The sequence below is a fragment of the Cupressus sempervirens genome, chromosome 10, assembly GCF_028749045.1.
Source record: "Cupressus sempervirens isolate cs-2001-9-10 chromosome 10, ASM2874904v1, whole genome shotgun sequence".
Classification (NCBI taxonomy): domain Eukaryota; kingdom Viridiplantae; phylum Streptophyta; class Pinopsida; order Cupressales; family Cupressaceae; genus Cupressus; species Cupressus sempervirens.
Genome location: NC_143127.1, coordinates 36,856,849 through 36,877,763, shown reverse-complemented (window position 1 = coordinate 36,877,763; position 20,915 = coordinate 36,856,849). Strand labels below are relative to the sequence as shown.

The window sequence follows — 20,915 nt, the reverse complement described above, 5'->3', positions numbered from 1 at the left end:
TATAGATATGAACTCGAGATTGTTATACTGGCATTTGGGATTTAGTTGACTGGAGATCTTTAACACATTTTGGTAGCAGTGTTTGTTTGGGTGCTATCATGGATTTGATTAGTAGATTGCATGGTCTTGTCTTTTCTTGTGCTAGCAGCTTGTCCGATGTTGGTTGAGCTATAATTGTCAGTTTGATTATGGATTCCTCTTGGTCATATTGCAGAGGATATTGCAGGGGCCTGTGTTAATTGGCAGTAGTATAGTTCATGACTACATTTGGGATCCAAGTGGATTGATTGGTTTATTGTTCAGCCATTGCTTGAGGACAAACAATATTTGGGAGGGGAGGACTTGTCATGTCTTCTTTTCAAATAATTCAAAATAATAATCTTTGCTAAGGCAGGCAAGCCCAAAAAGGTGAAGTTTCAGCAAAAGGGGATAACCTTTGGAAGCGAATGGACTAATAAATGAAAATTATTATTAAAATATGTTTTATTAACCCCTCTTGGACGTGAGTTAGGGTTATGCTCTCTTTTAAGGGGTTTGGAGGCATTTTGGGCTCATTCCAAAACTTGATTTTGCTCATTTCTTTGTTATTCTTCAGAGGCTGCCAAACCTGTGGAGAAGGAGATCGAAGAACGAGAGTTTGCAGGTTTCCAGGGAGACCCAAGAACGGGAGTTTGCAGGTTTCCAGGAAGGCTAAGGACGGGAGTTTGAAGCCATTCCATGTGCATGCTCATGCAGAGTTTGCCTTTGTGCTGAACAGTGCAAATTTGTAAATTTTCGGGTGTGTTTTTTGTAAGAGTTTGGTGTTTCCAGTTGAGTATTTCATATCAGTTTGGGTTGCTGCTGTATATCAGACTTTTAAATGTTAAAATAGAGCTGAATATATGTATTTGGATGTGATTATACTTTTGTGATATATTATTAAGTTTTTGTGGTGATTCCGGGCTATTTTGTGCTATTTTCGGGAGCCCGATGAGCATTGTTTTTGTCCTTCATTTGGGAGCTATTGTGTGCATGTTATACAGATCTGAAAATATCATTTTGTAAGCTGTTATGCTGCTCAAATTTCTATGAAAATGTCCACTTTCAGATTTATTAATAATATGTGAAGCTGTGAAGTTTTTGGCACTATTTCCGGCATACCCGATTTGGGGTTTATTGAGAAATTGGTGGATCTTTGAAAGATTGGTTGTTTGATCTTAAAGATCTGATTAGAGGTTGAAAATATCATACAAAACCAGTAAAGGGACATTTCAAAAACGCTGAGTAAAGTCTGCAAGTTTTTGGCAGAAATACTCATCATGCAAGAAAACTTGGGAGTTTTTAAAAGCTCGCCAAGTACTTGGGATTTTTTGTAACTATGACTAAAACAATGTCCAGAATCATGTTTTAGATGGATAATTACATATGATGGTAAAGTGTTGCGAGAATTAAATTTTATGGATTGAGAAAGTACAGGCTAGTTAATTGGAAATAATGTTTGTAGTTGTGATACATTTTCAATGTACTTTATTTGCAACTTCTTAAATAACTTTCTTGATTAATTGAATTTTTGCATGGACTTCTTCAGTATCTACTGGTTTGTTCGTTACATTTTTCTTTTGGGAGCTTGGTTGAACTGTTAATGAGGGGAGTATGAACTATGTAGAATTGTTAGTAAAAAGTTGGCACCACCAAAAGCTATAGTATGCCACACACTATAGCAATCATGTCTATGGGCAAAAAGTTAAAACTATGTTGATGCAGTGTGGGGCAATTATGACAAAAGAGAGCAAATCGAGAACTTGTTTTGCAGGCATCAGATAGTGTATATTTTGTCATTAAGGTTTCAATTAGAAAATGTATAGGTACAAGTTACAACACACAATCAACAGTGTGAATGCAATGGTAGTCCAGCTTGGTGTCATAAAAACAAAAATGGCTATGTAGTACCCATAGTACATATATGTTTCTAGTTCATCCATTATTGTATATTACTGGATGCTGGTTCTGTGTTTTAAGTTAACGATGATGGCATAAAAAATTAACTAGTTATGTCCTGCGTGTATGTATGTTGTTCACCTCTCATTGCATTAATGTCTCTAGACACTGGTTGTGTGCATTGCTTTCTTATTTATGTCAAATGCTACTTTAAATGGATTTTGTTTTCCTCAGTTTGGGTTTAACTATATGTTCTTGGCAGGGAGTTAAAATGTAATGAGTTGAGTAATACTTGGCAATTGTTTCTGCCCTGTTTGCAGGTGTGTGGGGCCAAATGACATGGAAACAGAGACAAATCCCTTTGATAGAACAATTGCTCATTTGCTTTTTCATAAAAGCTCAATGCCTTCATCAGGGCCTATGACAGCAGCTGCTGATTCTAGTAATACAACTTTCTCTACAAATTTGCAATCCTTTTTTTCAACACCAAATTTTTGGTTATCCCAACCTCCAGAATTTGAATTACTGACAGAGATGCAAATAGTCCCGACAACCAACCTTCACTTCCCTATATCAGGTCAAATGCCTACAGCTATAGCAAAGAATGGAATAGGATGTAGTAGTCAGAACATGATTGATAGGAATGGCTCTTCCCCAGGATGTTTTTACATTGCGTCTGATGTTCTTTTTGATCCTCAAATATGTGGTTCTTTAGCTTCTATGGATGTTGAAAATTCTGAAGATGTTTTGGTGTTAAAGCATCAAGGTTTGTCTCAAAATAATGATTCCATATGTCCCAGTGTCAAGTGCAACCACAAAGCTGAAAAGGGTGCAATCATAGATAATAATGATGGCTTGATTGAACTGAGATGTCAGAACCAGAACTTACCTGAAGTTAAAGAAGAAAGTAACACTTTTCCTTCAAGCACTCAAACGCTCATGAAAAAAGAATGTATAGAAAGCCCGGAGATTGATATGTTGGACAGAGAATCTGATGCAGTTGATGTTATGGATACAAATTGTGAGCTAATGGCCTCAGAACAATTCTCAGAAATAAGAGGTTTAAAAAAGCATCGTCTAAGTAGATGAAAACTTTTATGTCCAGAAAGTCGTCCAGCATGCTCTAACATCACTGGTAATGAAGTAGAAAAGCATTAATGAAGAAAGAAGCTGTTTCTGTGAGACAGTATCCCTGTAAAATGTCTCATTTTTGCTAAAAGAAGATTTTGCGTACTATTTTGCGATACTTGAGACCTGGTGCAGATATGTACTATATATGCAACATATACATGCCCTTGGATTTTCCCATATTCAAGTGCTTAATTATGCCGAACTTTCTATAATATCATATGTAATATATTATGATTAGTTCAAAACATGCTTCCTATTCATAAATTACGAGACGTGAAAGTGGAAACAGTTGTATGTAACCCGAAACAATTGTTGGAATGGAAATGTGTTGACGCTTTAGTACATTTTTTTGTATACAAACTTGAAACACCGTAAGGATCCTGACATTAAAATTAAAAGCAGTAGAGACTCGTGTCATTTTTCTGTACGCAAGAACTTTAAGCAGCACGTGGTCAGAATGTTATTGCCTGCGAATTTTTTTGGGCATGGTAATTGATAAGTAAGAGCACACCCTTCCAATATGTATTGTAGGCATTTGTCTGACATGGATTTCACAAATACGTAGGAGTCTTATGATTTTTAATATTGTAACTTATTACAGATAAAGTAGGGGAAAATCAAAAAACGTGTATCATGGCGCCTCCCATGCGTAGTTTTACATGATGCATCTTCAAGCAGCTTTTGAAGATTAGCGTTATCTTAGATACTCTATACCTACATTGTTGTTCTATGCTAAATGCAATGGAAATATTTAAAATTGTTATAATTATTAGTTTTTTTGGGCCACTTCTCATAAATAAATGCCAAAATGTAAAGTTCACAAATTTTGATACAGCAGACTGCATTATATTCTATTTTGAACTGTAGGTTTTTAGAATCCTTTGTCTGTTGAATTGCATTTATTGTGTCTGGAATATGTCCTTCATGGCCATTCCTGAGATTTTGCTTTTAGAAGTCCCATAATTCCTAAGATATGATAACTCCCTTGAACCTGAGGGAATATATTAAGCTTTAAATAGATAGATGTGATTTTAAGAATCAGTTATTTAGTTGGTGGCTGTGCACGGACGCCTCTTCCCTACACCACTGAAAGGAATCATTTGCATTGTTTTATTCCATGTGAAGAAGGAACTTCTGGAGTTGAATTCTCCGTTGTTCGATATTCTGTTGTAACTTAATATTCTATATCTACTCTGGATTCATATTCTCCCTCCAAAATTGGTATGTAATTGTATCTAGAACTATTCCTCTATTAAAAATGTTTTGAAGCCAGATTTTGGAACTGTCATGTGTATTTCTACACAGCCATAACTCCGTTTTGTTATCCTAAATGGGTAAGAATTCTGGTTTATATTTTAATCTAAAGCTTCCTAGTTTTCTTTGGTTATTTGAGAGAGATTATATACTACTATGACTGTGAAGGGCTGAGGGATATAGCAATCTCGGGTCAGAACGGAACATAAAACACGCAGGAAAACGATATTGTAATATTTAGTATAATAGTCATGTAAGTATTTTATTGTAAGTCATAATTGTTAAATTGTAAGTATTTTATTGTAAGTCATAATTGTTAAATTAACTTTTTATTCTCTTTAATTCTTCATCATTTATGTAATGAAAAGATCTTTTGTAATTTATGTTATGATAAGATCTTTTGTAACTGTTTTCTTAAAAGGAGAACGCTTCTCATTTATTTATTATTGAATATCAATTGCTCATGATGTTATGGTATCAGAATGCATTCTGGTTAGCTCTTTGAAATTTGTAGTTGCAATATTTCGAACTTATTTTCACAAGTCTTTTAATGATATTTCAAGAGTTATCTTACAAATTCCTTTGAAATTATGTTGGAGTTTTTAATAAAATGAATTTTATCAGGATTATGTTGATTTTTTCATTTTTTTCTTTCTTCATAAAATTCAACATGAGAGTTTTTCAAGTTCAGTTTTCTTATATGATTTATAAGGTGAACAATGTTCTTGTAAATGTATCAGATTTTTTTAATATGCTTTTTTACAAAATCTTGTGTAATCTTAGCATTAGATTGAGGGTTTGATTCCACCTAATGGTGTTATTTTATGACAAATTGACTTTTTTATATAGTAAATTTATGGTTTCAAGTTCATTTTTCAATAATCTATCAACAAAGAGTTTTTGGAAAGATAATCACGGGTTTCATGTCTCTAGGTAATGAGGACAACTTGGTTACCCAATGTTATGTTGGAAGGTAATCAATTTGTATGTTCTTGTATTAAAGTAACATTATAATATTTAGTATAACAATCATATAAGTTATTGTAAGTCATAACACTTTGTTTTATTTTGTCTTCAATTCTTGATCATTTCTGTTATAGAAAGATTCTTGTAATTGCTTATTCAAGGAGTATTGCACGCCTTTGTTTAAATATTGTACATCAATCGAATTAACATTTTAGAGTGTGGGAGGAGTTGCCAAAGAAGGATTTTTTGAATTTGGATGAGGATGTGATGTTAGACAAGAATGACCAAGGAATAATAGGTGATAGAAGCGACTCTACCAATCAAGAAAGAAGCTTAAGCATCTCTTCAAAAATTTCGACTACTAAGGAGCATACAAGAACACGAGTATGCACTAAAGTATGAACAACAAGAACTACTTGAATCTTAATCAGTAGTAGAAAAAATATCAAGAGAACTTACATAATGATCACGGTGGAGGTCTAGACTAGAACATCTCAGAACCATCATACTACATCCCCAAAGCTAGAGTGCATGATAGTCAAGTGGAGGAAGTATTAAGAGACTTAGTCTCAAAAAATAAGTTTTGTATAATTGATTGATGAGACAAAGCTTGAAGGTTAAGTTAGATGGTAAAGATAACTAAAAGAAGAAACTTTGCTTCAACTTCCTCTAAATGCATTAATGCCATGCCAAAAGCTAAGATGGACGAGACTAAACTAGAGAATGGAAGTAATGCATGACCTCAACCCTAATTAACTAGCTAATGAATCAATTGACAAATGACATGAATGTTGATAAAGTTGGATAAATGTGAATTACAACTAAGCAGAGAAAGGGTGGTAAAATCCAAATCATCATCAAATAAGCTATCTTTCGATCACTAAACATTCTAAAAGTGGGGCTTCACTTATTAGATCTCATTTTCCTTGTAGTGCTTTATAACTAGTTTTCCTTGATAATTTTCATTACACATGATATCAAATTGTGAAAATGGTTTCAAATACCCATTTGGTCATTATTAAAGATATCTCAAAACCAGGGTAGGGTTCTTTGTACATAATTCTTAAGAAAGGAAAATACATAATTTCATGTTATACCTGCCTTTGTTGATGTTCCCTTCTCATCTCTTCTTGCTTTGATTTCCTCTTCAACAACTCTTGCAAGATTTGCAGTTGCTCAAAAGTAATGTTTTTAGGATCATATTTAGGAACAACTGTCACTTCATTTAATGTAATAGGTTTATTGGGGGACTTTGCCTTCTTCAATGACCTCTTCTTAGGAGTGTTGCAACTCGATAGTGCTAATTGCACTGTTGAGACATCAGTGCTCGGTGTCTGTTCACTCTGAATGTGGCTATTGTCAATATTCACTGAAACTATCTCAAATTGGGTAACAATTACCTATTGTTTAGGTGTATCATCATGTTTGTCTCCAGCTTGTGTAGGTTGATCTTCACTCGGTAAGTGTACTGATGCTTGAATTGCCTCTTTCTCTTTAGGCTCATTTGTCTCCTCGGTCTTTGTGTTCTCAACCTCCTTCGTTCCCTCATCATGAGGTCCTAAGGGAATCACAACATATTGATTTTCTTGCACTTGTATGATATCCTCTTCTTTCTCTTCATCAATAACTGTTGTGGTCTCGACAAGAGGATTATGAAAGGTAATCATTGGATTTCCTTCGACTTCATTTTAACTGTGAAAGTAGCCATTATGGAAGTATCTGATACAATACCCATAGTTGACTAACTCTCTGCCTTTGGATAATCTTGAATTTGAATGAGAACAAGATGGGTGCATGAGAGAGGTGAGTCAGAAGTTACTTTTGTAAGTGCTTCACTTTTAAGCTCTTCACATTGACATTTTGTTGATTATCCTCTGGTATGTCTTCAATGGTGACAACATCCTATTGTTGACTCTTCTCAACTTTCTTACTTATTGCCTCTTCCAAGCTGCCAAGCTCATCAAAATCTTGTGTTATCAAGCTCAATGTGACTTGATGTCCCTTCATCCTTGTTGGTGTCTTTATTTGGTAATAATCTTAAAATCACTTTCCAAATCAAAGTGCTTTGTTGAACAACTTCTTCAATTTATTTTTTCAATATAGAGAATGCTCTATATTTGGGAACAAATATGTTCCTGTATTGTTATGTGAATTTAGCTCTTTGCTTTGGTGTAAGCTCAGGCATCACTTGGACTAGAGTTCCTTCTCTTATTTGCCTTTTTGTAGTTATTGTAGATTTTCAACATTCATTGACTCTATTATATAGTTCCTCTGGTATGAGATTTCCAATTTCTATTGGGGCCATCTTAAAAGTTCCCATCATTTATAATATAGCTTCTTCTATTTGTGCTTAATCATTTTTAGACAATTTCTCATACTTAATGGATTTGATTGAACCTTGACTAAATTGCACTACTTTTGACATTCTGACAAATTTTATCCACATTGGTTGGATGCTTGTGTACAACCACCTTGATTTGGATGACATCATTTGAATCAGTCGTTTCTTCTTCTTCTTCCTGCAAGGCTAGCCTCCTCTTTGGCTTCTTACTAGGTTGACTAGGCTCAGTCCATGTTTGTATCTGCTTTCTCTTCCCCGAGCTTGCCCGTTTTGCTTGTTCTTTCTTCTTAGGTGGCTCGGTCAAAGTTATAGTTGTACTAGCCCTTTTCCTAGGTCTGGTGTTAGGAGTAGGCTTCTTCAAGCTCTTCTTCATAGTTGGATCAACAATAGTCATATGCTTTTGTTTCTTTGCCTTTTTCTCGACCACTACTATCTCCTTACCTTTCTTTTTTGCAACTTCTTCATCCTCACTTTCTTCTTCATCACTAGATTGGTCCTCACCTTGACCTTGTGTTATCCAAAGTGGTGCATTCTTCTCTTCATCTTGACCTAAGGTCTTCTCAAAATTCTTCATCATTTTCTTCTCTTTCCTTTCTAAGATGACAGTCTTCAAACCAATGGTAATCTTTGTTTTGGCTTCTTGATAGTTGTCAAATGTTTTGGCTTTCTCATCTACCTCGTGTTAGTAATGTTGTAATAACCGCAAATGTTTCATCAATGTTTACCTCATAAGGCAATGGCCTTAACTATTCTACCCTTAGTATTATAGGTTGTACATAAGTAAAATCAGTGTCAACAAGAAAACAAACATCATCATAATATTGCTCAACGAGAGATAGAAGAATTATGCTTCTCTTCCTCGTCTTTTGTTTGAATTCATCAAAATAACTACTCATTAGATTGTCAAAGTTTGCTCCTAGTTGTTGAACAAAATCACCTATCTGTTGTGTCACAGGTTGGTCTTGACTCCAGACAACATCTCCAAAAGTAGGAAAAGTGTTTTGCATATCGAAGAATATACACATGAGAAGTGATCCAAACTTACATGAAGTATTTTTAGCCTTCCTGATTGTTCAGAGATTCTCAGCCCAAGATTCTCAGCTGTGTCAGTTGTAACTTGACAAGGTTGTAGCTATGGTCTTTCTTCACAATCTTATATCCCAAGTCCACTGCTATGTAGGGCACACTATTCAGTCAACTCGATTGGTAAAATTTGTGAGCAATGACACAAACTACAAATTCAATGACAAGATCGGTGATGCCATCTATAGGCATTCTTGGGTCATTCCACTTAGCCTTTGTCTGTTCTTCGATGAGGTTTTTGGCTTGGCATCGCATGGTTTTAACCCGATCTAGGGTAGGATACCCTATTACTCGATGGATGATCTCCTTGGTAATCTTTACCGATCCATTCTCCAACCATACTTTCATGTCATGAATTTGGCTCAAAACTATTTTTATCCATTCAATTTTGAAATCACGAGAAAAATCTAGTGCATGGACTAACTCTTTCTCAGCAACAATTTTGTGTTCATCCTTCAATACTCCATTTTCACACAACTTGTTGTAAGGTTCCCTTAGCTCATAATTTGCAATTTCATTGATTTTGCATGTAAAACATGATCTTACATCATGAATCATAAGCACCTCTGATGGAGTCGATGATAGGGCACCTGAGGGATCTCCCTTTAACACAATCTCTAGTACAACTTGAAATTTTGGAGGTGGACAAGCTTTGTTAATCACCAATTGAACATTCTTTATCTCCTTGCTTGCCTTCTTTATTTGAACGGATGTGCTTATTGCCATATCTTCACGCTAGTGTTTGAAAATCAAACTTTGAGTGTCTCGACAACAACAATACCTTTAGTACTTCACTGAATTAGTCAACAACATGCTGGTAGATCTTTACACTTCTTCACACAAATCACTCTGGTTAGTTGCCTAAATTGCCTGTAACTTCTTTGATCGGTGGGTGACTAAAATAAACTTAAAAAATCTGCTATATACCTTCAAATGGTCGAAATAGACATTCAACAAATGCTCCCTAAATGGTAGGTGCATTACAATTGACTCGATTGTTGTATAAGAAATCGGTAAAAACCAATACTTGGTCAACACATCTTGCTTGGTCTATGTTAAAATACTTGGTCACAACAGACATCAATACTGATGCTTGACATCAGTGGTGTAAATAAAATTTTGCTCGATACTTTCCTCAATACTTGTCCTAATGCATCTTATGTTAGGAACTAGTGTATGATATAACATTCAAATATACAGCTCCTTACATACCTTCTTAGCATAGTTTGAGGTAGTGTGATCACTTGATCCATTGGATTGGGTGACCTCAATTTCACTAGTTCCACTAGTTCTAGCTTCTACCTTCTTTCTCTAAGTTCGATTCATCTCATTCCTTGTTTGCTTTACATTAACTTTGTCTTTTCCTTTGTTGTGTTCATTGCTAGGTGTTGGTGCTCCGGTCTTGTAGTTCTTGCTTACATGTCCAATCTTATGACAACTAAAAGAAACTTAGTTTCCATTCATCCAACTCAGATTTGCCTCTGAAATGTGTTCTAATGCAATTTTATGAAATGTGAACATATTCTCCACAATAATGATAATTGTACCATGTGTTGTAATCCCAATTATGAGAATTACCTTTTTTGGATGCATTAGATTGTTTCTTAGTTGTCCAACTAGGTTTTGCCTTGGATCTTCATTCTTGAGCTCCATCTCCATACTTTTGAGAATTATAACAATGACCTTCAAATCTAGGTGCAACAGGTGTATCTCTTGCCTTTGACTTGCATTCATGTGCTTGGTGTCCTTGCTTCTTGCGATTAAAAAAATATCCATTGAATTTTGGCTTAGTATTTTTCTTACCAATCTTGCTTCTGCAAATGTTTGTTGTGTGTCCTAGCTTGCCACAATGATAACATGTAGGTTTGTTCTTTGGCTTAGCATTTCTTTTCTCTCCACTCTTTGATGATTCTCCTTCTTTAGTGGATGAGGAGTACTTGGTATATCCTAGTCTAGAGCTATCACTATGTATTCTCGGTGATCTCATCAATTCTTTAAAGTGCTTAATAGCTTCATTGGGTTTGTTCATCCTTTCAATGAGTTCTTTTTCATATCTTAACTCATTTCTTAGTTGTTCACTTTGTGTTTTTAGATTTGCAATCTCCATGTCCTTCCTATCCAGTTCTTGATTTGCAACCAGCAATAGATTCATCATGTCTAGTTGATTGTTTGTGAGCTTCTGTACATAAGACGTTCTTTCATCAAGTCTAGCAACCATTTGTCTCTTGTCTTCCTCTGCCATGATTTTGTCTTCCTCATCTTTCTTTTTCTATCTGGTCACTTCACATAGCTGTACTGATTAGATTTCATGTTCTCTTTTTAGTCCTCTTGTTCATTCAAAATATTGTTCTTCTCCAATAGGTCTGCTATTTTTGCATCACTTTCATTGGAATTGCCATTGTCAAGTAGTCCTTTAGTGTCTTCTTCAAATAGAGTGTCAGTTTATTGGATAGCCAACTCCTTTCTTTTCTTTAAGGATTTCTTCAACTCCTCTCTTGTTGCTTCAAGTTGTTGCAGTATGATATGAATGTCAAACTTTTGATTCTCAATGATCTTTTACAACTTATAAGCCTCTATCTCCAAGATCTCAACTCTCAAGGTGTTAGACTTCTAAGAGAACTAGGCTCTGATAACAATTGTTGGAAGTCTTATTGGAAAGATAAGATATTGAGAGGGAAGTGGTGAATTAGGATCTACAAAAAACTTTTAATTTCTTGAAACAAATAACACATCAAATGTATTCACCTCTTAACCCACTTCATATTTAAATCACAACATATAACCATAAACTGTTATGCTAAAATAGATCTAAGTATAGATCACATTCATACACATGAAAGTAAATGGAAACACCTAACACAATAAATTTGTTGACTCAGAAACCCTCCAAGGTGAAGGTAAAACTGAGGTAAGGATGACACCACAAATCTTTACTACTGCAACAATAAAGTGTGGTTGTTAAGTGATGCAGTGCAAGGCAGGAGTATCCCCAAAGGAGATGTCCTAGCCCCCAACAAATAACCACACAATGGAAACACAATAAAAATGCACGATCTAATATCAAATCACAACTCTTTATTCATAAAATAACTATTACATGCAATGTGTTGGGCTATAAGGCCTTCTTGGTTATGGCCAAATACAATAGCAATTACAATAACAGTTCTACAAGATCCCTCAAGATCCAACTTACAAAAACCAATCCTAGCTAGCCCAGATTTGTAACATAACAACAATTTGGAAGAAACCACCAAGGAAATCTAAACTTGTGCTCACAAGCCCACCAAGCAACCTCCTTGTTTTCTAGCCACAACCATAGCTCTTCTCCAAGATCCAAGTGTAAACTACCTCACATTTGGCACTCCGTCCACACACATGCAACTTCATCACAATCTTGCTGTAAATTGCCTCACATTTGGTGCTTTGTCCACAGACTCGAGAAAACTTGCCCTTCAACTACTCCCCACACTCCTCCTTTGAATGAATAAAAGACTCCACAAGACCTCATACTTATACCCAAGCCACAAGTCAGCCTAGAATACAAATTAAATGCCCATACATAAATTAAATGCTACAAGTCGGCCTCCAACAAAAATTAAATGCCCAAAATAGATATTTGAGTAAAATCACAATATCTCCTAGTTTCGATTGAATTAGAACTCGCACTTTGAACCATAGGTAGTACTCTAGGCCCTATTCAATCCTTGAAAAGTGTAGCCTCTAACTCATTGTAAAAAAATTGTTACACTCCCTACAACAGGCACCCAAAAATCAGAAAATACAGTTCCAGTAACAAGGTACAAATAGTTCAAACTTCAACTCAATCCATCCAATCTTTGTGCAATCATGGGGAAAAGTTCCCCAATGTGTCTCCAAAACATCCCTAACCATGAAAAGCATAGCTCCACCAAAATCCAAGTTCGATGCTCCTGCATCGGACTCCCCACATAAATAGAAAAGTATGTCCCATACTTTGATGCCCAAAAAAAGATTTGCAACTAACTTCATCTTTACCAAAGTCAATAGAACAAATCTAAAAATCCACCATCTATGGTTAATCCATTGAAACATTAGAATCAAATACATATCAGCAACCCAATCATTATGCTCACACCCAAGAACAAACTAAACATAATGCTTGATCAAAAAACCCTCATCCACATTAGCAACTAGTGAATCCACACTAGCAACAAAAAACTCCATATCAGCAACAATATGTAACTCTTCAACAATATATGCCAAACTCTCATCACTAGCAACCTCATTGCTCACAACAAGATGGTCTGCAACACACAACTCATCACCAACAACAACCAGATCATCCATGACCAAGTGCTCTTCAATTTCCATGTTAGATCCAACCAACTGATCATGAAAACCAATCTCTGTCCCAACATCAACAAGGTTAGGAATATCTTTAGCAATAACCTCTAATTGCTCTACAATTTCTGTATCAGGCTTCACAAACTGATCAACAAAACCAACCTCTTCCACCTCGACCTTGTCTGCAATCTTCTCTCACGAACAAGACTCTTAATCAGCCAAACAACTCTCTTCCGGATTGGTAGACTCTAGCTCCACAAACATCTACAAAATTCCTTCCTCATCTTGTCCTTATCTCGATCAGCCAAACTAGTTTTAAACTGAGGAACCATCTTCTTAGTTCGATCAACCGAACTAGCTTCAACCCAAGCACACATCTTAGAAAAATTCTTCTCCACCACATCATGGAGATTCACAATCATAATAGGGTCCAATCCTCTCAGAGCCATCTCCCAAGATCTTCATAAACTCTCTACAACAAATCCTTCCCATGCTCCTTGTGAAAAAACTAAATTGTTTGCAAGTTAGATCGCAATTTGCCAACTCGCATGAACAATCAGGAAACACATAACGAGTCCAGGACCACGGATCTGCAATCCACAACTCTCTACGATCATGTCTCAACATGACCAGTCTTCCATCTTTGCATCCATCGACCCATCTACAAGCCCTCTACAATTGCAAGTCAGAACCATGATCTGCCACCTCACAACCAAGAGATCTAGGACTCCAGAAAGAAAATCCACCACTACATTAAGATCAAATAAGATCTACTTCTCCACCCCAGTCCTGGTGCAAACTACCTCAACTTTGGTGATCTGTCTACACACTTAGGAACAACGTTCACTTTGATACCATCTGATGCAGTGCAAGGCAGGAGAATCCCCAAAGGAGATATCCTATCCCCTAGCAAATAATCACACAACAAAAACACAATAACAATGCATGATCTGATATCAAATCACAACTCTTTATTCATAAAATAACTGTTACATGCAATGTGCCTATCTATAAGGGCTTCCCGGTTATGGCCAAATAGAATAGCAATTACAATAACAATTCTACAAGATCCCTTAAGATCCAACTTACAAAAAGCAATCCCAGCTAGCATGGATCTGTAACATAACAACAATATGGAAGAAACCACCAAGAAAATCTAAACTTGTGCTTGCAAGCCCACCAAGCAACCTCCTTGTTTTTCAGCCACAACCCTAGCTCTTCTCCAAGATCCAAGTGTAAACTACCTCACATTCGATGCTCTATCCACACAATCACAACTTCATCACAATCTTGCTGTAAATTGCCTCACATTCGACACTTTGTCCACAAACTTAGGCAAACTCACCCTTTAGCTTCTCCCACCACTCCTCCTTATCCAAATGAATAAAAGACTCCACAAGACCTCCTACTTATACCCAACTGAGCCACAAGTTGGCCTAAAACACAAATTAAATGCCCATACATAAATTAAATGCCACAAGTCGACCTTTAACAAAAATTGAATGCCCAAAATTGAAATCCAAGTAAAATTGCGATATCTCCTAGCTTCGATTGAATTGGAACTCGCTCTTCGAACCATAGGTAGTACTCTAGGCCTTATTCAATCTAGAAAAAGTGTGGCCTCTAAGTCATTATGGAAAATTAGTTACACTCCCTACAAAAGACACCTAGAAACCAAAAAACACAGTTCCAGTAGCAAGGTACAAACAACTCAAACTTCAACTCAATCCATCCAATCTCTATGCAATCATGTGGAAAGGTTTCCCAATGTGTCTCGAAAAAATTCATAACCATGAAAAGCATAGCTCCACCAAAATCCAAGCTTGATGATCTTGAATCATTAAGGCTACAATGTTTGATCACTTTTGTTGATCTACTCTATGAGGGGTCTGCCTTGCTAAGAGCATAAAAGACTTATTCAATCTACATTGATTAAAGGATTTAAAACTTAGTTATCTATTAGAAGATTTGGATAGGCCAGTTAAGACCACTTTGTTAAGAGATTTACCCCATTTCATTGGCTAGAATGTATCAGTACCTGATCCTTTGGTTAGCACTTTGATGCTACTCCTCTTTGCAATTTAGATTTGATCTTCTTATCATATTTAATCTGTTATGTCCTTCACTGCTTTGCTCAGCTACTTTGTCTGATCTCTTTTCTTTTAACACAAAAACATAGCCTCCTTCACTACCACTTAATTTCATTTTGCATCATACATGATTTAGGGTTTGAGCCCTCCTCAAATAACCAATTGATGAACCTGTTAGCATGAATGCTGATGCTATGGGGAAGTAGTGCAGAATTGTGATATGACTGTGTTTGTCATTGATGACAATATAGTAAGACTAACAAAGCAACAGACTAAGATTTATGTATTGAGGACATCACATTGCATATCTACCCATGAGCAATTGACAACATATACTACAACATGTATTTGACATGTGGTCAAGTGCACAGAACTTGAATCAACAACATACGAAAGATATTGATGATTTATTGAGAACCACAGAAAAACAAAGTATTGAGAAAATAGTTTCTGTTGTATGATCAATATAACATATTGTACTTGGAATGAAGGGTTGTGCAGTTAACTAGAGGGAGTAAACTAACAATTGATGATGTCAGCAAGTGCACAGTCACACATGTCAAAGTTTGGAAGTAAATGTGAGCCGACAACATTAATTAAATGTGTATTTCATATGGAGCCAACTCAAATGAATGTTAAGTGTATGAAGCTGACTCAAAAGATTAATAATTGAGTATGGTATAAAGGAAAGATGTTTTCCAAGTTCTAGACATCATTATTTGTGATCGAGAAGTAGAGAAGACTTACAAATTGTGAAGTAGAAGAGCAGAGTAATATGCTAATGCATGTAAGTAACCTTAAGGGTTATTGATGAATTCTAGATCTGTTTACATGTTCTGAAGGTGAAGAAGTTTGACATACTAGACAGAGGAAGAGAAAAGAAATTGTTCCACATCTATTATTTTGGAAGGAATAGTACTGAGATCAATTGGACAGTGGGTTCATTGATCTGATCCTGAAGCTATTTGGATAGTGGGTTCAGCTGCTTTCTTCAACTCCTAACAGGGTTGGAATCTCCTAATAGGGATTCAAAGTCTCATAATAGGAACTCTTTGTAGTAAGCATTGTAACAGACTCCTAACAGGGTCTATCCTCTAACAAGGAATATTCAGATTAGTATATTATTCTGTGGGCATCACTCCCACCAAGGTTTTCCCTCTGATCAAGGGTTTCCCTAGTCAAAAAATTTGGTGTATGTGTATATGCACATTTCTTTATGATTGTTATTTACTTTAGTTGATAAAGTAAGAATTGTTTAAGATTGCTATATAACTATTTCACCCCCCCTCTTAGTTATATTGGTGAACTATCACTTCTAACAATTAGCATTAGAGCATCAGGTCCTTGAAAGAAATTTTAACAGCTTTGGGAGATCCATGGTGAATATGTTTAGAAAGGAAAGTCCTAGATTTGATGGCACAAACTACGATAGCTGGAAGGATAAAATGAAGACTCATCTCTTGTACATGGGACTAGGATATTGGCTTGTGACCAAGACATCCAAAAACATTATAGAAGAAGACAATCTTGAAACCTGCATCGAAGAACAAAGAGAAGTGTTTATGTGCAACATAAGGGCAAGAGAAGCAATACTATCAACATTACCTAAAAGTGAGTACAATAAGGTAAAACTACTTAAAACATCTCATGAAATTTGGAAAACTTTAGAAGCTAATTATGAAGGTGACACACATGCAAAAAGAGTTAGATTACAAAACTTGTATTGCACATTTCAAGATGCTAAAATGATGGAAGATGAATCTATAAGAAGCTATGTTGAGAGAATATTTGAGATTGTTGCAGGAATCACATCTCATGACGGAAAGAAATCTAATGATGAAGTAATATGGAAGATCTTGAAAAGTTTGACAACACCTTTCAAGTTAGTAGCACAAATGATTCAACTAATGATACCTTGCACTACTAATTTCACCAAAGAGACATTGCTTGGTAGATTGGAAGCTACAAAATTTGATCTAAAATAGTCTAGAGAATTAGAAAAAGTTGAGACAACATTTAGTGCATTAAACATCAAACCTAGTTTAGCAACAAGCACAAATACACAAGGTGATATTGCTAGCAGCAGTAAATCCATTGAAGAAAGGATCCAAGAAGGAGTGACTCTTCTTGTGGAAAGAGAAAAGGATGGTAAGAATATCTTTAAACGTTGGACTTGTAATGAATATGGTCATTATGCATCTAAGTGTCCTAAAAGAGAAATGAAGTTTAAGGATAGATTCAAATCTAGAAGATCTAGAAATTGTTTATACACTAATGAAGAAGAATCTAATCAAAGCAAAAGTGAAGATGCATTAGGATTTGTAGCTATAAAAGAGGATGATGTTGACAGAGAAATTAGAGAAGAAAGTGTGCTAATTTCACAAGTTGAAAAGAAAGATTGGATCATTGATAGTGGTTGTTCCCATCACATGATTGGTGATATGAGCAAGTTTGTCAAATTAAGAAGCTATGATGGAGGAATTGTCAGAGTACGGAATAATGCAGCCTGTCATATTATAGGAATTGGAACTATAACACTTGATGGTAAAACATAAACTGATGATGTTTATTTTGTTGATGGAATTAAGCATAACATGTTGAGTGTTGGAAAACTTATGGGCAAAGGCTATCAACTGTAATTTGGTAATGATACATGCATTATCAAGAAAAAGGAAGGAGAACTACTTGGTACTAGCACAAAAACCAAAGGTAATGTATTTAAGTTAAACTCCACTGAAATAACATGTTTAGTAGCAAGGATTGACAACAATTGGTTATGGAACAGAAGATTTTATCACATTAACTTTGATAACATTGTGAAGGCCAGTAATACACTTGTTGTGAGAGATTTGCCTAAAATCTCTAAGCCCACTAACACTATTTGTAAGGAATGCATTTTGGTTAAGTAGAGAAGAGTCTCATTTTCTAGCAAGTAGTTTTGTACTACACAAAAGTTGGAATTGGTACATATAGATCTGAGTGCTCCTACAAGAACAAAAGGATTCTATGGAGAAAGGTACTTTATTATTTTTGTTGATGATTTCACTAGGATGATGTGGGTAGCTTTTCTTAGAGAGAAATTAGAAGCATTTGAGAAATTCAAGATATTTAAGAATAAAGTTGAGAATGAATCTGGACCTAAGATCAAAAGCTTAAGATCAAACGGAGGATTAGAATTCACCTCTAGAGAATTCAATATCTATTGTGAAGAACATGGCATCAGGAGACAATTATCCTCACCCCATACACCTGAGCAAAATGGGATTGTTAAAAGGAGAAACAAATTAATTGCTAAAGTAGCAAGAGCCATGCTATTTGAGAATGATGTACCAAAGACCTTTTGGAGAGAAGCAATCAATACAATAGTATACACATCGAACAAAGTAAAAATTAGAAAAGGTATGGACAAAACACCTTATGAATTATGGTTTGGTCATTCAACATCAGTCAAATACTTCAGGATATTTGGAAGCAAATGTTACATAAGAAGAGATGATGATATTGGTAAGTTTGATCCAAGGAGTGATGAAGGTATGTTTCTTGGGTATTCATTAAAAAGTAAAGCCTACAGATGTTTTAACTATAGAACAAAAACTATAGTAGAATGTACAAATGTTAAAATTGATGAAAATTTTGGTACCAAGGAAAAGATAATGGACTATAACTCTGATGGAGATGATTACTGTGGAATGGCTAACAAAAGTAATGAGTTACCTTTTAAGACTAACAATGACTTGTAGAATAATGTGCAAATTGAAAATGTGAGAGAAGAATAGAGCGCAGTACCTGAGATAAGAATTGAAGCAGCATCTCCTACTCCAAATAGGAACTTGATAAAGAATCACCCTACAGATCAGATAATAGGTAGTAAGAAAAAAGGGGTGATGACAAGGAGTAGAATTAATGAAGAACTATGTTTGATATCTCAAGTAGAACCAAGAAGCACAGATGAAGCAATCAAAGATGATCACTAGATAAAAGTAATGGAGGAAGAACTCCAGCAGATAATCAAGAATGACACATGGGAATTGGTTCCTAGACCAAAGGACAAAAATGTGATTGGCACGAAATGGGTATTTAGAAATAAAATGAATGAAAAAGGAGAAGTGATAAGAAACAAAGAAAGACTTGTATTCAAAGGTTATTCTCAGCAAGAAGGAATTGATTATGATGAGACATATGCACCTATAGCAAGAATGGAAGCAATCAGAATGTTCCTAGCATATGCAACAAACAAGAATTTTAAGGTATATTAGATGGATTTTAAGTCAACATTCTTAAATGGAGAACTTGAAGATGAAGTTTACATTGAGAAACTAGAGGTTTTTCCCTTGGATATGGTTTGTAGATTAAAGAAAGCATTGTATGGATTAAACCAAGCACCAAGAACTTGGTATGCAAGGTTGGACAAATACTTAGCAAAGCTTGAATTTACTAAAGGAAAAACAGATGGTAACTTGTACTTGAAGAAAATAGAAGATGGTTTGCTAATAATCATTATATTTGTTGATGACATCATTTTTTGTGGAAATGATGAAGCCAATAACAAATTCTCAGAAGACATGAAGAATGAGTTTGAAATGAGCATGATAGGTGAAATGAATTTTTTCTTGGGATTGGAGGTTGTTTAGAACAAAGAAGGTATCTTTATTTCTCAAACCAAGTATTTAAAGGATTTAATGAAAAGATTTGGTTTAGAAAGTTGTAAACCTGTTGGAACTCCTATGATAATTGGTCATAAATTATCTAGCAAAGATGAGATGCCTACTGTTGAACAAAAGAAGTACAGATCTATGATTGGAGGATTGCAGTATCTGACTCATAGCAAACCAGATATAGCCAATGCAATTGGAATTGTGGCAAGATTTCAAGCTGATCCTAAGGAATATCACTATGCAACAGTGTAAAAAATATTCAGATATCTGAAAGGAAAATTAGATTATGGTATTTGGTATGACAGAAATAGTGACTTTACTCCTTGCACCTATACAAATGCTGATTGGGTAGGAGATAGGGATGACAATAAAAGCACTAGTGGAGGAGCATTTTTCTTGGAGGAAGATTAGTTTCTTGGCTCAGCAAGAAGCAAGATTGTACCTCACAAAGTACTGCAGAGGTAGAGTATGTTGCAATAGTAAACAACTATAATCAAGTCATATGGATGAAGTAGATGATGAAGGACATTGGAATCATATTCACAGAACTTGTTATTATTTACTGTGATAACACAAGTATAGTCAACATGTCTAAGAATCCTCTTTTGCATTCTAAGACTAAGCACATTGTTATTAAATATCATTTGCTGAAAGAAAAAGTTGTAGAGAAAGAAATCGGATTGGAATACATCAGTACTAAGGAAAAAATTGCAGACATTTTCACAAAGGCCTTACCAAAGGATACATTTGAGTACATGAGAGGTATGCTTGGGGTTATGCCTCTACCTAGCTCAGAGTAAAAGATGTAGAGGCACATCAATCCAAGGTACATAACACCATTGGTAGATTGGATTGAATGCTGATGCTTCCTCAATGGGGGAGTATCTATGATGAATAGAGTCAATCAAGGACTCTTAATAATAGGTAATTAGTATACAACAATAGCTTTAGGTACTTGTGTTATTGTGAGGCCTCACCCTGACCCATCGTAGCATAGTGATACATTATTATTATTTTGATACTCACGACTCGAGATGTCGAGACATTATCAAATACTTGAACATATTATATTATTTCATGTTGTGTGATGTTTACTTTCAGATATTTGAGTTTGTAATTTAATGTTTTATGAATATGCATGTTGATGAAATAAGT

At 35.3% G+C, this 20,915-nt stretch overlaps 1 protein-coding gene across 3 annotated transcripts in view; it reads left to right on the top strand.

Moving 5' to 3' along the window:
• LOC149532444 (agglutinin-like protein) overlaps window positions 1–3,392 on the top strand; it is a 63,338-nt gene extending 59,946 nt beyond the window's left edge. For all 3 annotated transcript variants that reach the window (XM_089803450.1, XM_089803451.1, XM_089803452.1), the window contains one exon: window positions 2,238–3,392. In XM_089803450.1, the coding sequence (XP_089659576.1) occupies window positions 2,238–3,006 (769 nt within the window). In that variant the 3' untranslated portion in view covers window positions 3,007–3,392. The remainder of the gene's footprint in view (window positions 1–2,237) is intronic.
• The last annotated feature ends 17,523 nt before the right edge of the window (window positions 3,393–20,915 follow it).